General features: G+C 36.2%; 1 protein-coding gene and 1 long non-coding RNA gene across 2 annotated transcripts in view; one reads left to right on the top strand and one right to left on the bottom strand.

Annotated features, from left to right (window-relative positions):
• Positions 1-5691, top strand: part of SLC35F5 (solute carrier family 35 member F5) — a 37047-nt gene extending 31356 nt beyond the window's left edge. Inside the window, exons 14-16 of the mRNA XM_058715475.1 lie at positions 1835-1989; positions 2506-2599; positions 4826-5691. Of these exons, the coding sequence (XP_058571458.1) occupies positions 1835-1989; positions 2506-2581 (231 nt within the window). The 3' untranslated portion in view covers positions 2582-2599; positions 4826-5691. The remainder of the gene's footprint in view (positions 1-1834; positions 1990-2505; positions 2600-4825) is intronic.
• A 2309-nt stretch (positions 5692-8000) lies between these two features.
• LOC131503793 (uncharacterized) lies at positions 8001-12461 on the bottom strand. Its single transcript, XR_009257609.1, has 2 exons — positions 12347-12461; positions 8001-8239 (listed from the first exon to the last, which is right to left on the bottom strand). It is a non-coding gene; the product is annotated as an uncharacterized LOC131503793 (long non-coding RNA).
• Positions 12462-12819: the final 358 nt, after the last annotated feature.

Genomic DNA, 12819 nt, shown 5'->3' with positions numbered 1-12819 from the left:
TATATCTATATCTTTAACTTTCATTAGTCATAAGTTTTCATACTTTTTCTGGTCTTGGGTCATTTAAATACGTCGTGGCTTTTCTAGATTATTAATATTCTGGCAAATATTCCAAGAATATGTTTTGCCAAAAATTTGATAGCATTGTGAAGGCTTTTTAGTATCTCTTACTGACTGCTCTTTCCTGGGTATTCTTAGGCTCACAGCCTGTGTGTGTATCTGCAAGCAGGACATGCATATTAAAAGTTGTCAGTGATTATTCTTGCATTATGCATTGTGAGTCCCTCATAAAAAATATTCTCACAAAACCCCTTTGCTCTAATTGTGCTGTGAACTGGAGTAGTATATGTTTCCCACCAGAGGGAGTCTTGCTTATGATTCTAAACTGCACTTTTTTTTTTTTTAATACTTACAGAGAACAAGCACAGTTTTTCTTATTTTAAAGATAGGAGTTACTATTTTCATCAATATGTTGAAAGCAAATCACACCACTGGGTTGCAGCTGAGTCTCAATCAGTGCAGCCTTCTTTGACAATTGGTTTTGATTCTTAGTTGAATCTAGATGATAGAGGTAAACTAATGAAGGGAAAGATTTTTCTTCACTTTATGGCATCTCATTATCTTCAATTTTCTTGACAACCCTGATAAAATGATGGATTGGAGGCTCAACCTTGATGATATCTGATGGGCTTTTCACCCCTGAGGCCCTGCTTGCTGCTGTCTTCTCTGGCTCACTTTCTTAGTAAAAGTGTTCTTGTTTGTTGTCTTTAGTGTACTTAAGCCATGATTTCCTTTTGGAATTTTTTTCATTTGTTACTACATAATCAAATTATTTTAAGAGTAAGCAGGAGAATTTGTTGCAAATTTTTAAAAAAAATTTTTTAATGTTTATTTATTTTGAGAGAGAGACTGAGAGTGAGCAGCAGAGGGACAGAGAGAGAGGGAGACATAGAATCCAAAACAGGCTACAGGCTCTGAGCTGTTAGCACAGAGCTCAACGTGGGGCTCGAACCCACGAGCTGTGAGATGATGACCTGAGCAGAAGTCGGACACTTAACTGACAGAGCCACCCAGGTGCCCCTGTTGCAAACTTAATTAAAGGTTTGCACAAGTTGCACTTAAGGGTTTTTGGTGCTGTCTTTGGGAAGGAATGGTAACATAGCACAATGTATCACAACATATTATAGCATAGTTTTTTAAAATGTGAGTTTTTGGAGCACCTGGCTGGCTCGCTTGAGTGTCTAACTCTTGATTTCAGCTCAGGTCATGATCCCAGTGTCATGGGATTGACCCCCCATGTCAGGTTCCACACTGAACCTGGATTCTCTTTCTCCCTGTGCCACTCTACCCTGCTTGTGCTCGCTCTCTCTCTCTCTCTCTCCCCCTCTATCTGTAAAATAAAAAAGTAAAAATAAAAATGTGAGTTTTTGAAGGTGACTTCAAAACTGAAGGGAGGATCTACTTGAGGATCGGCAGTAATCAGTACAGGAAAAAAATGGGCAATGTGTTGTGGAAGACAAAGCTAAATGGTTTGTAATTCTGCTCTCAGATGTGCTATGCCTAATACAGGAAAAGCATGCCTTCTGCCTTTCCTAGGCCATTTTCCAAGCAAGACATGTTTTTGTTGGTAATTTAAGCAAGTGGAATCATATGCTGAAGTTCTGAATCCTCATATTTAATAATATACTTAATATATTATTAATGCTAAGTATTATCTTCTTGGTGTTTTGACTTATTCCTGCAGATTTTCATAAATGGAAAACTTATTTTAAAGAATAAAGTTGTCTTAATGATAATGGTGGATTGTTTTTATTTTTCTATCTTTTATTTTTAGGTGCAGTTTTCTTGGTTATTTTTTGCAGGCGCGATCCCTGTATTTTTTTCATTTTTTATTGTAACTCTCCTCTGCCATTATAATAATTGGGATCCTGTGATGGTGGGAATCAGAAGAATTTTTGCCTTTATATGCAGAAAACATCGTATTCAGAGGTATATTTGGTTCCAGTATAAGTTTTTGAAAATATAATCCTTGCTAATTAAACTGGAAATCGTATCATGCTGGACTAATTTGTAGACACTTTGTGAAGAATTACTGAAAGATTATAATTTTATATGTACTATGCCACATAAAATTAAAATAAGTTGTTTAGATCCTTTGTGTGGTAAGATAGTTTCTTCACAACTACTTTAAAAAATATTTTGATTTATAGGTAAAACCAAAGTGCTTACTGTTTTGCTGTGATGAATTTAAATGTAGAAAACTTTCATTGGTGTGAACAAAATTTAAATAAAATAGGATAACACTGCTCCAAATATCTTTCTTTTTTAAGAGAGAAAGATTTTTACATCCTACTATAAAAAGAACTTGGGGCATGTTGTTGGGAAGTCTTGCCTTAGTCTTAGTGTTGACCTCACAGCTTCAGCCAGTAGAATAGATAATTTTTAAGGGCTCCTTTCCATTCAAAAGCTTTCCTTAACTATTGCCTTAAAAACATTTTTTTTAAGGGTTCCAGAAGACAGTGAACAGTGCGAGAGTCTCATTCCTATGCACGGTGTTTCTCAGGAGGACGGAGCTAGTTAGCTGTTGTCTGTAGTCCAGGTTTGTATGTTAGCTAGTATTCGTGCTGAATAAGGTTCTTTATTCCTGTAATCTCAAATACTGTCTAGAGGGTAAGGGAGTCAAGCTCTGGACCCATACTGCCTGGGTTCCAATTCTAGCTTTTCTGTGCACTAGCTGTGTGACCTTATACAAGGTTCTTCACCTGTCTGTGCCTCAGTTTTCTTATTTGTGAAGTGGGGTTGTGGTAGTCCCTCCTCTCTCATAAGATTACTGGGAATATTAAATACTTGGTAAGATTTAAAGTGTGCAATAGTGCCTGACTCAAATTAAGTGATCCCAAGTTCAACTATTACTTTTATTCACGCTAAGGATCATAATTTTATTTAATAATACATGTTAGAAAAATGTTTTTCCTCTAGTATAAAAGTAAGAAAAAATATATTAATTTGGTGTATATCCAGTCTTTTCTCTGTATGTCTGTGTGTGTTGTCTACAACTGGCATAGTGTATATCCTGATTCTCTGACTATGCTTTTTCAATTAATGTTTCAAGAACATTTCCCCATTTTTAAAAAATTGTAAGAAATACTATCTTTTATATTTCTGACAAGACAGATGAGTACGTGGTATTTTTATCTTTCGCTGCATCAATGCTTGAAATACATCTAACATATATTTTTGGCAGCTATAAAAGTAGTTATGTACTTATTTAGAATGAGAAATCACAGTAAATTACTGAAATTCTGCAGATTCAGGTCCCTTTCTTCTTAAGATAACCTGAGGCAGTTTATATTGAAATGTTTCCTGACTCAGCTGGGCTTCCCCTCCTCACTTAGAACATTTAACAACTCCTGTCAACTCCTTGCACTCAAATTGGCCTTTGAAGGTTAAGTGTCATCATCTTTGTGGCAGATTCACCTCTAACCTAGGGCTAAGTGTCTTGGTCTTGTGTTTTCCTTTGGTCATTTTGTATTCCAGCTTTTACTGTTACGATGGTCACCCATGCACATAGTTGAGAGAGTTCGAGTTCTAGTTCTACGAGATTGCTCGTACAGAGCAGCTGCCGCCTGCCCTGCCCACCTGCTTCTGCTCTCGTCCAGCTCTAAGAAGTCAACGTTAAACTCGTCAGTTGTTTTGACCCCCCTCTTTCCCCCCTCCCCCCACCCCACCTCACACACTGTCTTCAAGTACCACACTTATACTTCTGTTTCTTGATTTCTCTGTTTTAGGCATCTTCAGTTGATGTTCCCACTTTGGTAGATGAGGATAGATTACATTCAAGTTTCATCCTCCTCTCTCCCCACCCCACTTGCCTGCTTTTCCACCACCTCCCCATCCCAGTGTACTTATTGTATAATTATGGATAGATTTGTAAGCAGCGTTTGCATGGTCATGGTGATGTAAATGTTACTTTTACCTGAGTCATGGTGGATTGTGCTTGGCATTTCCACAGTCCAGAGACCCTTTGTTACACTTTTAGAGAATACACCTCACATTTTCTCTGGGGATAGAGAAGGGGCACTTGACCAGCTGTAAAAAGTAAGGCAGGACATTTGAATGTCTAACTGCTTTTTCTATAAACCGTGCCAGTCTTTCTGTTTTAGCTGTTTCTTCACTCCTCCTTTTAGAGATACCTGCTTCGCTGTTGTTTTCTAGTCTCTGCTCTTCCCTTTGTCCATGTGACTTTTTCCTTAAGAAAAATCCCTTTATTTTCTTTTTACTGAGGTTTTGGCAGCAAAGTAGAACCAAATATGTTTACTTACCATCTTTAAATTTTAAAAAGTACATATAGTTATTTTTTAAAGCTTTGTAGTGCTGTAACGTATGCACTCTTTCCCTACTGTGTGTGCATTATTCCCAAGGTCACACTCATGCCCCCCCACCCCACCCCAGGCAAGGACTCAGTAAATTTGGGAGTGAGAACTGGGTAAGAGGAGATAGTGAAGACGGACCTCGGCAGAGTGTAAGGGAAAGGTGTGGCAGGAGTCTTTGTTGCATCGGGGTAATGGTGGGTATGCCATGAGTCAAACTGTCACCACATGATCTGTAAGCAGTGTTGGCCTTAGACACTGCTGTGGAACTCACTCCCATGCGCTTTTAGTGCTCACCTCCAGTTCCAGTATCCAGTTGTTAAGTGTAATAAACTGTGTTTGTTATATATTTCAATGTTAAGATAATTTGCTTTTTACAGTATAAACTGTAAAAATTAAAGCTATGACAGTTATAATCTAATGATGATTTTGTGTTTGTTTGTTTTTATTTTTAGCTTGATAATGGAACATTATGCAGCGAAGAGACAATCCCTGGCAAGTTTTTGTAGAAAATGTTTCAGTGCCTAGTCTGAAAAATAATAGTTTCAGTTCTTTGGAACTCTAAAATATATTTTCCTCATACCTGTTTTCTTCATTTCATAATGAAGTACTTTGCTATGTAGCTGTGTACATATCACCACAGTTATAGGAAGTTCCAGTCCACAGTCCCGCTAAAAGACCAACCTGCCTTACACATCTCAAGGAATTCAGCTGATGAGATAATTTAAACTAATCAAGGAATAAAATTCTGATGTTCTGGAGACTTTATTTTCACATTATTTGTTAAACACTGGGCTATATTATGAAAATGTTTTCAAGAAATCATTTAAGTATATAGATCAGTGTTTCTTACAGATAAAATGATAAAATAAGCTGCCTATAATAGGTATGGATTATACTTTTAAGTTTCGTAGAATATTGCAAATTAACAACACAGAAAAATGTTTAATTTTATGCAAGTGTGTCCATGCAAATTTAGTGGGACTTTAAAGAGAATCAATCTCTGAGAAAAATCTGGTTCACTCACACTACATATGCTGTATTACCCTTTCATAGCATTAGGTGCCTTGTATTTTAAATCTGTGACAAACTATGACAAATTTTTAAAGGGGAAGTATTATTGTAAAATGAAGAATTATGTATTTCTAAAGGCTGTATTGCTGTAAATTTAATTGATAAAGCTCTGCTTAATTTAGAGTTTTGAAGAAATATTCTCTCTTCAATTAAGACATTTTCATAATGGAATGATTTAAATTGAAGTGATGAAGAGTATTATTGAAATAAAATGTTTATATATATGTACTTGCGTGCTACAGATCTATGAATTGGTTTCTGATTTTTTTTTTCATATATGTGCCAAATTACTCTAGAACTGGATGTCTCTTAATTAATTCTAGTTTTCCGAAATAAATGTTTAATGGTTAAACATTTTACCTTGTTTGTTAAGAAGGTAAAAAAAAAATACTTTAAAAATTCCATTTGAATTTTTCCGCTACCAAGCTTAAGTTAAATATAAAATACTCCTAATTACAACTCTTAAATTTGAGTTTTATATGTACTTACTTTGCAACTGCCCCTGTTCACTGCAGACGTCAGTGAATGAACAGGTGTCTCAGGATTCATCTAGACTTTTGATGAATCACCCATTTCCTTTTCAAGTTTTGTGAAAATAGCTCATTTCTCTTCAAAATTTCCTAACAGATCTGATTTTTAAAATTCTCTTTGCAGTGTTTGGCTTCAGTTTGTGTTATTCACACTTTTAAAGTTGTTTTGGTGTTACCATAAGTCTAAAATGGAGTTTAACCATCTTTTTGCTTGTCCTGAGATCTTTTATATTAGCTTAAAAGATTGTTTATGACGTTAAATTTAAAAAACAAATGGTTGTTCTCCTATTTAGTGCCACCAATAATTCTTGTAAAGCTAAAAGTAGTATTGATTTTGTTACTGTGACCCAGGGTAAAGGCATTGTAAAGAATATGGACCTATAATGAATTTTTGAAAAAAATATTTATTTAGTTTTGGGAGAGTGCAAGTGGGGGAGGGCGGGGAGAGGGGGACAGAGGATCCTAAGTGGGCTTTGTGCTGACAGGCTGACAAGCAGTGAGTCTGATGTAGGCTCGAACTCATGAACTGCGAGATCGTGTCCTGAGATGGCCGAAGGTGGACACTCAACCAACTGAGGCACCCAGGTGCCCCTGCCTATTTTTTTTAAGTAGGCTCCATGCCCAACATGGGGCTTGAACTCATGACCCTGACATCAAGAGTTGGATGCTTTACTGACCAAGCCAGCCAGGCTAAGGAGTTTTTTCTTAAAAAGAAATTAATGAAGTAACATTTCAATTGCTCAAGCTTCAGTTGAGGTTTATTATCTAGATACCTTTACTTTCTGTTTTTTTCTGTTTTGTCACCAATACCTTCAACAAATTACAGGGTAAAATCATTGAAACAGTGAAGGCAGAATTCAAAATTTAAATTATTCTGTAAAAATGGTAGGAAATGAGGTTGAACTTAGAATTTTTTGGGTTTTCTTATGCTCTGTGTTCACATGTCTTACAGATCATGTGTTGTCACTCAAGGACTCAGTAATAAGCCTTAGTTAGCATGCTGGTTAGACTTCCACTAGGCTACTATGTTTTGTTTTTTGTTTTGTTTTGTTTTTTGTAATTTAAGAACAACCTCTTTAGAAGGAAGCATCATTAAATCAGTTAACTGAAAGTACGAATTATTGCTGCTTCACTCATCTACCTATTACCTTTTCTCTCAGGTGTTGTCTGAATGATTTTTTTGTTTGAATACTGCAGCCACAAAGAGTGAGCAGTTGGGGACTTCCTTTCTGCACCTTTGTAGTCAAGGGTTCATCTGCTCAAAAAATAAAGTTGTGGATTACTTCCATTCTGTGATTTCCCAGACATGTAGGTCCAAGGCCCTCAGGTTGCAGCAGCCTAATTGCAGGCCTCTGCAAATGTTGGCAGGGTTACATTCTAGTAACTGCTCCTGCTCTCCCTCTGTTAGAGCAGTACTGGTCCACAGTTCTATTTTTCTGAATCCAAAGACCATATGGAGCAGGGGCGCCTGGATGGCTCAGTCGGTTGAATGTTTGACTCTAGATTTCAGCTCAAGTTGTTATCTCAAGGTTTGTGGGATTGAGCCCCTCGTCCCCGGCTCTGCACTGAGTGTGGAACCTCCTTGGGATTCATTCCCTCTCTCCCTCTCTTCTCTCTCTCTCTATCTCTCTCTGTCTTTCTCCCCCCCCCACCCCCGCCCCTTCCCTGCTCACATGCTCTCTCTCTAAAATAAGAAAAATTAAAGTAAAAGACAAAATAGGGATTTCTGATTCCTTCTTTCAGTCTTGGACTTTTCTTCCTATATGTAATTTAAATCCCACTCTTAAATGTTTCAAATTATGACCTTATGTTTGATGAACATCAGACTCTGAATTGAAACAAAACTGAAAAATGAAGCAGCCATACAAGTGCTTCGATGAATGCTTGTTGGAGCTCATAGAAGCCATTAGCTGTAGGTGATACACCTATACTTGAAATAAATTTTGAATTTTTAAGAAGTTGATATATTGGCTTCTATCAGCCTGGCCTAGTTAATTCCTTACATTAAACTGATTTTCCTCTGGTAGCTGATGAATAAAGTTTATTGTTTCTGTAGAAGTGAACTCACAAGGTTAAATGTTAATGTTCTCAAAGGAATACTGCCTTGTTGCACGAAGAATGCTAATATCCCATTATGGTCGTTCATGCAGAGCTGATTTGCGGTTGCAAGGTATTACTTCTCTGGAAGCTAAGGGTTTTCGGATGTCAGTGTGGTAAGGTATGTAAGCACTAATCTTCAGTGTGCTGGTTGAAGAAACAAAGTATCTGGAAAGAAGAATAAAGTAGGAATTAATTAGAAAATATTTTTTTCCAGAATCATATTAGCAAATAAATGAAATGTTATTTTTATTTTAAGCAATTCTAGTTGTTATAATTCTTCATTTCTCCCTACTTTCCTTTTGAAATATTCTTTATTACTGAATAATATTTTAGGAAGAATTCACAGAAATAATTAGTATTTGTGACATCTGCAGATTTAATTTCTATTTTATAATGGTGATGTGACTAATACGAGATTTTCAGTTTACAGAATTTGAAGTTAGGGTTCTATTTTAATATGTACCAAAAGTTTCATTTAGATAAATTGAGATATACTTTTTGCATAGACTTGCAATTTTTAGACACTCCCCTCCCCCCATTTCCTTATTTCAATATTATCAGCTTTATCGGTGTACACAAATTTTGTTTTGTAGTTCATGTACTGTATTTACACAGGTAATCTCCCTTTAAATCTTTAAATAAACTGGGGACACAGATGAGTTCATTATAAATTAGAAGCAAATAATGACTTGGGAATTCACTGTTACATTGACATGAAGCTTTTCTGTTTTGCTGTCAGACATAATGATTGCATGATAATTGAAATGTTTATTTTAACTTTAAGTCTTATGTAGATTACCTTATTTTCATTCTGATTTTTGGTTATCTAGAAAAATTGTGGTTTATCTATTTTAAAAACTAAGCACCACTTTAATGTCATTGCATTTAAAACAGTGTTTTCTGGTAAAATTGTTCATGTGCAACATATGTTATTAGAATCTCAATGAAATCATTGACATATATTTAAGGAAAAGTTACGTGGGGAAACTAGTCCTCTGGTTAGGCATATTTGCTGAAATGCTAAAAATATCTAATGAGAACATTTTGAGTTTTCAGTAAGATGAATGCGAATTTATTTTTGAGTTGGGAATTTGCAGTGGGGAAGTACTCACATGAAGACATTTCCTTCATGATATTTCAAAGTTGGAAAAGAAATATTTCAAAATTGGAACTTTTAAAGAAACTTTTAACAAGGAATATCATGAACTTTTTAGTTTTTAATTTTACATATTGTTTCATTTTTAAGAGTTAACTTTTATTAACTTTAACTTAGATCCTATATACTAAGCCTTCAGTATTTCTTTACTTGGTTTCTCTCTCTCTCTCTCTCTCTTATTTTTTTTAAGTGTTTATTTATTTTGAGAGAGAGAGAGAGAGAGAGAGAGAGAGAGAGAGAGAGAGAGAACACTAGCAGGGGAGTGGCAGAGAGAGAGAGAGAGAGAGAGAGGAAGAGAGAGAATCCCAGGTAGGCTCCACACTGTCAGTACAGAGCCCGATGGGGGCTCCATCTCACAAACTGTGAGATCCTGACCTGAACCAAGATCAAGAGTTGGACACTTAACCAACTGAGCCATCCAGTCACCCCTTTACTTGGCTTTTCTATAATTAGTTTTAATGAGAGCAAGTAATTAAATAAGATCAGTCAGGCAAGAGTACTTATTAATTTCAGCGGGTCCTTGAAAGGCAGGCAGATTTGTTTCAAGAGTCTTACTTTTTGACACAAGGTCAAAACAGTTCTTTAGAGTCTTACTACCAGTATTTGCTTATTTGAAATAGCTTTCACATTTTTTTCTTAGGAAAAAAATCAGTGTCAGTTAAACCATGTAACATCAAAACAGAATTTTATTGAAGGCTATCCTTGTCTTACTCTGGTATAAAGTATAGTAATACATTTTGTGTGTGGTAGCTTAGTGTAAGATTATACTTTAATATACATTCTACAAGGAAAGCTTATAAGAGACAACATGCTAGAGAGCCGTGGCTCTCACTGCACGTGCATCAGCATCACCTGCAGGGCTTGCTGGATGCCCCCCCTCCCCCCACCAGGGCCCATTCAGTAGGTCTGGGAGAAGGCCTGGGAATTTGCATTTCTAACAAGTTTCCAAGGAATGCCCTGGTACTGGTCCCAAGACCACACTTTGTAGATACCCTGAGGAAAGGGCATTAACTCTGAAGTTGGATTCTCCCTGTTCCTATTAGCAATCTAATTTGGGGGCAATTATTTAATCTGAAATATGATAGTGAAGTCAGAAGTGCCCAGCCCCATGTGCCTGGGTGCTTCATAAATGCTGACTTCCTTGATTAGTGCCCCATCACTCTTCTCAAGTGAACACTGAGGAGTGACATCAATGCCCTCTAAGTTCCTCCCCAGGTCCCAAATCCTGTGATTCTAAAAGTTCTCTAGTTCAAGCGAGAATGCCAAACAACGTAAGTGTGTGTGGTGCTTGAGGGAGTAGTAATAGCAGTAATACTGCTTAGACCATAGTTCTGTTTTGCTTTTGTTAGGGCTTAGCAAGTGGACTCTAAAAAGCTTTCAGTCAGATTTATAAAGCAACATTGCAGAAGTTAAATTCCAGCACAGTCTGCATCCAAGACTGTTTTATGGAGCCTGAGTATATCAGATAAATGTGCTAACTTTTCTAAGTGACCGGCCTTTATTAGAGTCTCACTACATTGCCTCCTCTAACACATGTTTAAAATATGTAGTTTTCATTACTTGCTTGGCTTCTAGATGGCATTAAATAAGCTGCGAAACAAATCCAAGCTAAAATTGTGAGCACATGATTTTTATAGCATGAAATTATTCAATGTTTTATTTAAAAGTAGTCACTAGTGTATTCAGTATTGTGAATTTATAATCTTAAAAATTGGGATGCTAATAATACCAGCGTAAGGTACTGTTAGATTTTTGCATCTTTTAATTCCATCTTGTTAAAATAATCACAGCCAGGGTCCTTTTGCTTTCTCCCCACCATCTTAATCTGCTATACCATAAATATGGAGATGAGTACATGTAATAAAAAGCTTGTGTAACTAATTGGTTGGGGTTTGGAGACATCAGTGGAACTTGAATAAAGCATTTGCATCCGTCCAGAATGGTCTTCTTAAACAACTGACTGCTGGGCGTCTGCAGGATGAGCCCCAAGGGCGGCATGGGTTGGGAGGTTTTCCCCACACAGTGGATACTGCAGCTGCATTTGAAATACCTACTTTTGAAAACCTGAGTGAAAGAGGCTAGACAGAATGTAGACATGGCATTGAAAATGCTAATGCCTTTTATTATATGACATGAAATATGAGATAATGGCAAAAAGATGTCAAGATACAATGTAAGGTCAAGTTCAACTAGTATACTCTAAAGTGGGTCTTAATATTCAGATTGGTGTTAATATTCAGATTCTTGTGTGAAGCCAGGTATGTGTACTTATTTAGTTTTCTTTATAGTAATTCTGGCAAATTCTTGTGCAGATTTGTTTTACATCCGTGATACTTCCCATACTAAAATTTTATAGTATATTCTTAATCCCCTTAGGCAGGTAAATTAAAGCTGAAGTTATTGAGTGTCAGCATACTGTGATTTATATTTTTATATAAGGCAAGAGTGCATCATTCTGATAAAGTGGCAGCGTTTTAATTTTATATGATAGGTCTGTATTAAGTAATCGGGAGCAGTGTTCAAATACTCCCTGGGAAGTAGTAGTATAGAAGTAATTTTCTATAAAAGTCAGCTTCAATTACCAGACCCGGAAGGCCAGATGTAATGAAAGAGTACTTTAGAAAGATGAAATGTTTATGATAAATTAAGGACATACTTTTGTAGGTATGTTTTTCTTGGTGCGGATAATTTAATGCAGATTTTTACCTGAAATTTGTTATTATAAACTTGATAATTTTATTCATCTATTTAATAATATTTTAAGATCCTGGAGTATTTTTAAATTTAAACATAATTATAAAATCAAATCTAATTATTATGTTACTAATTCTGGTATAATTTTGGGCCAAAACTATCCTGGTTTTGAAGGCCATTTGAAACACTGCTTATTTTTATGCTATATTATTTGGGGAAGATTATAGACTACAAATAGTCTAATGTAAAATATGAATGATTTCTTTTAATTCATTTTTTTGTAAAATCATTTACACTTATAGTATCTATTTTCTATTTCAGTAAAAATACATAAAAAGTTCAGGTCTGTCTTGTGCAAACAAGCATTTGATTTCTAAAGCTTCCTTTTATTAAAACATTTCCACTCCATCATTCTTTCATACCTGAATCTCTAAATGTGTCTCAGGTATTTGATCAAGCAGATCTCCCTGTGGAACTCGGTTCAGCGTGGAGAGACCAAACATGAAGCACAGTGAGTGGCATCTTACGGTGAGGTCTAAAGCCAACATAAAAGGTGAAATTTTTTAATCAAATCACTTTTAGGAAGGTTCCCTGTAGGAGAGATCTACATTCCATCCCATGAATAAGCCCTTCCAGTGAGTTTTTTTTTCCATAGTTAGAACAGCTATTTTATTGAGTGTAACAGAGTCAGGGTTCCACCAATAAAACAAAAACTACCCTTGAGTATTTTAAACAGAATTTAAAACAGAATTGATAGCTCAGGTATTAAAGGCGCTGAGAGGACAAGCAAAAGACCCAGGTAACTCAGAAATTAGCAAGAGCAGGATTCCAGGCTGGCCCTAGGCTGATGAGGCAAAGCCTGAGGCCAGGGCTGCCCAGAGGAAGCCCAATCACA

The sequence above is a fragment of the Neofelis nebulosa genome, chromosome 2 (assembly GCF_028018385.1).
Source record: "Neofelis nebulosa isolate mNeoNeb1 chromosome 2, mNeoNeb1.pri, whole genome shotgun sequence".
Taxonomy (NCBI): domain Eukaryota; kingdom Metazoa; phylum Chordata; class Mammalia; order Carnivora; family Felidae; genus Neofelis; species Neofelis nebulosa.
The sequence above is the reverse complement of the archived record's forward strand: the minus strand, read 5'-3'. Positions and strand labels throughout refer to the sequence as shown.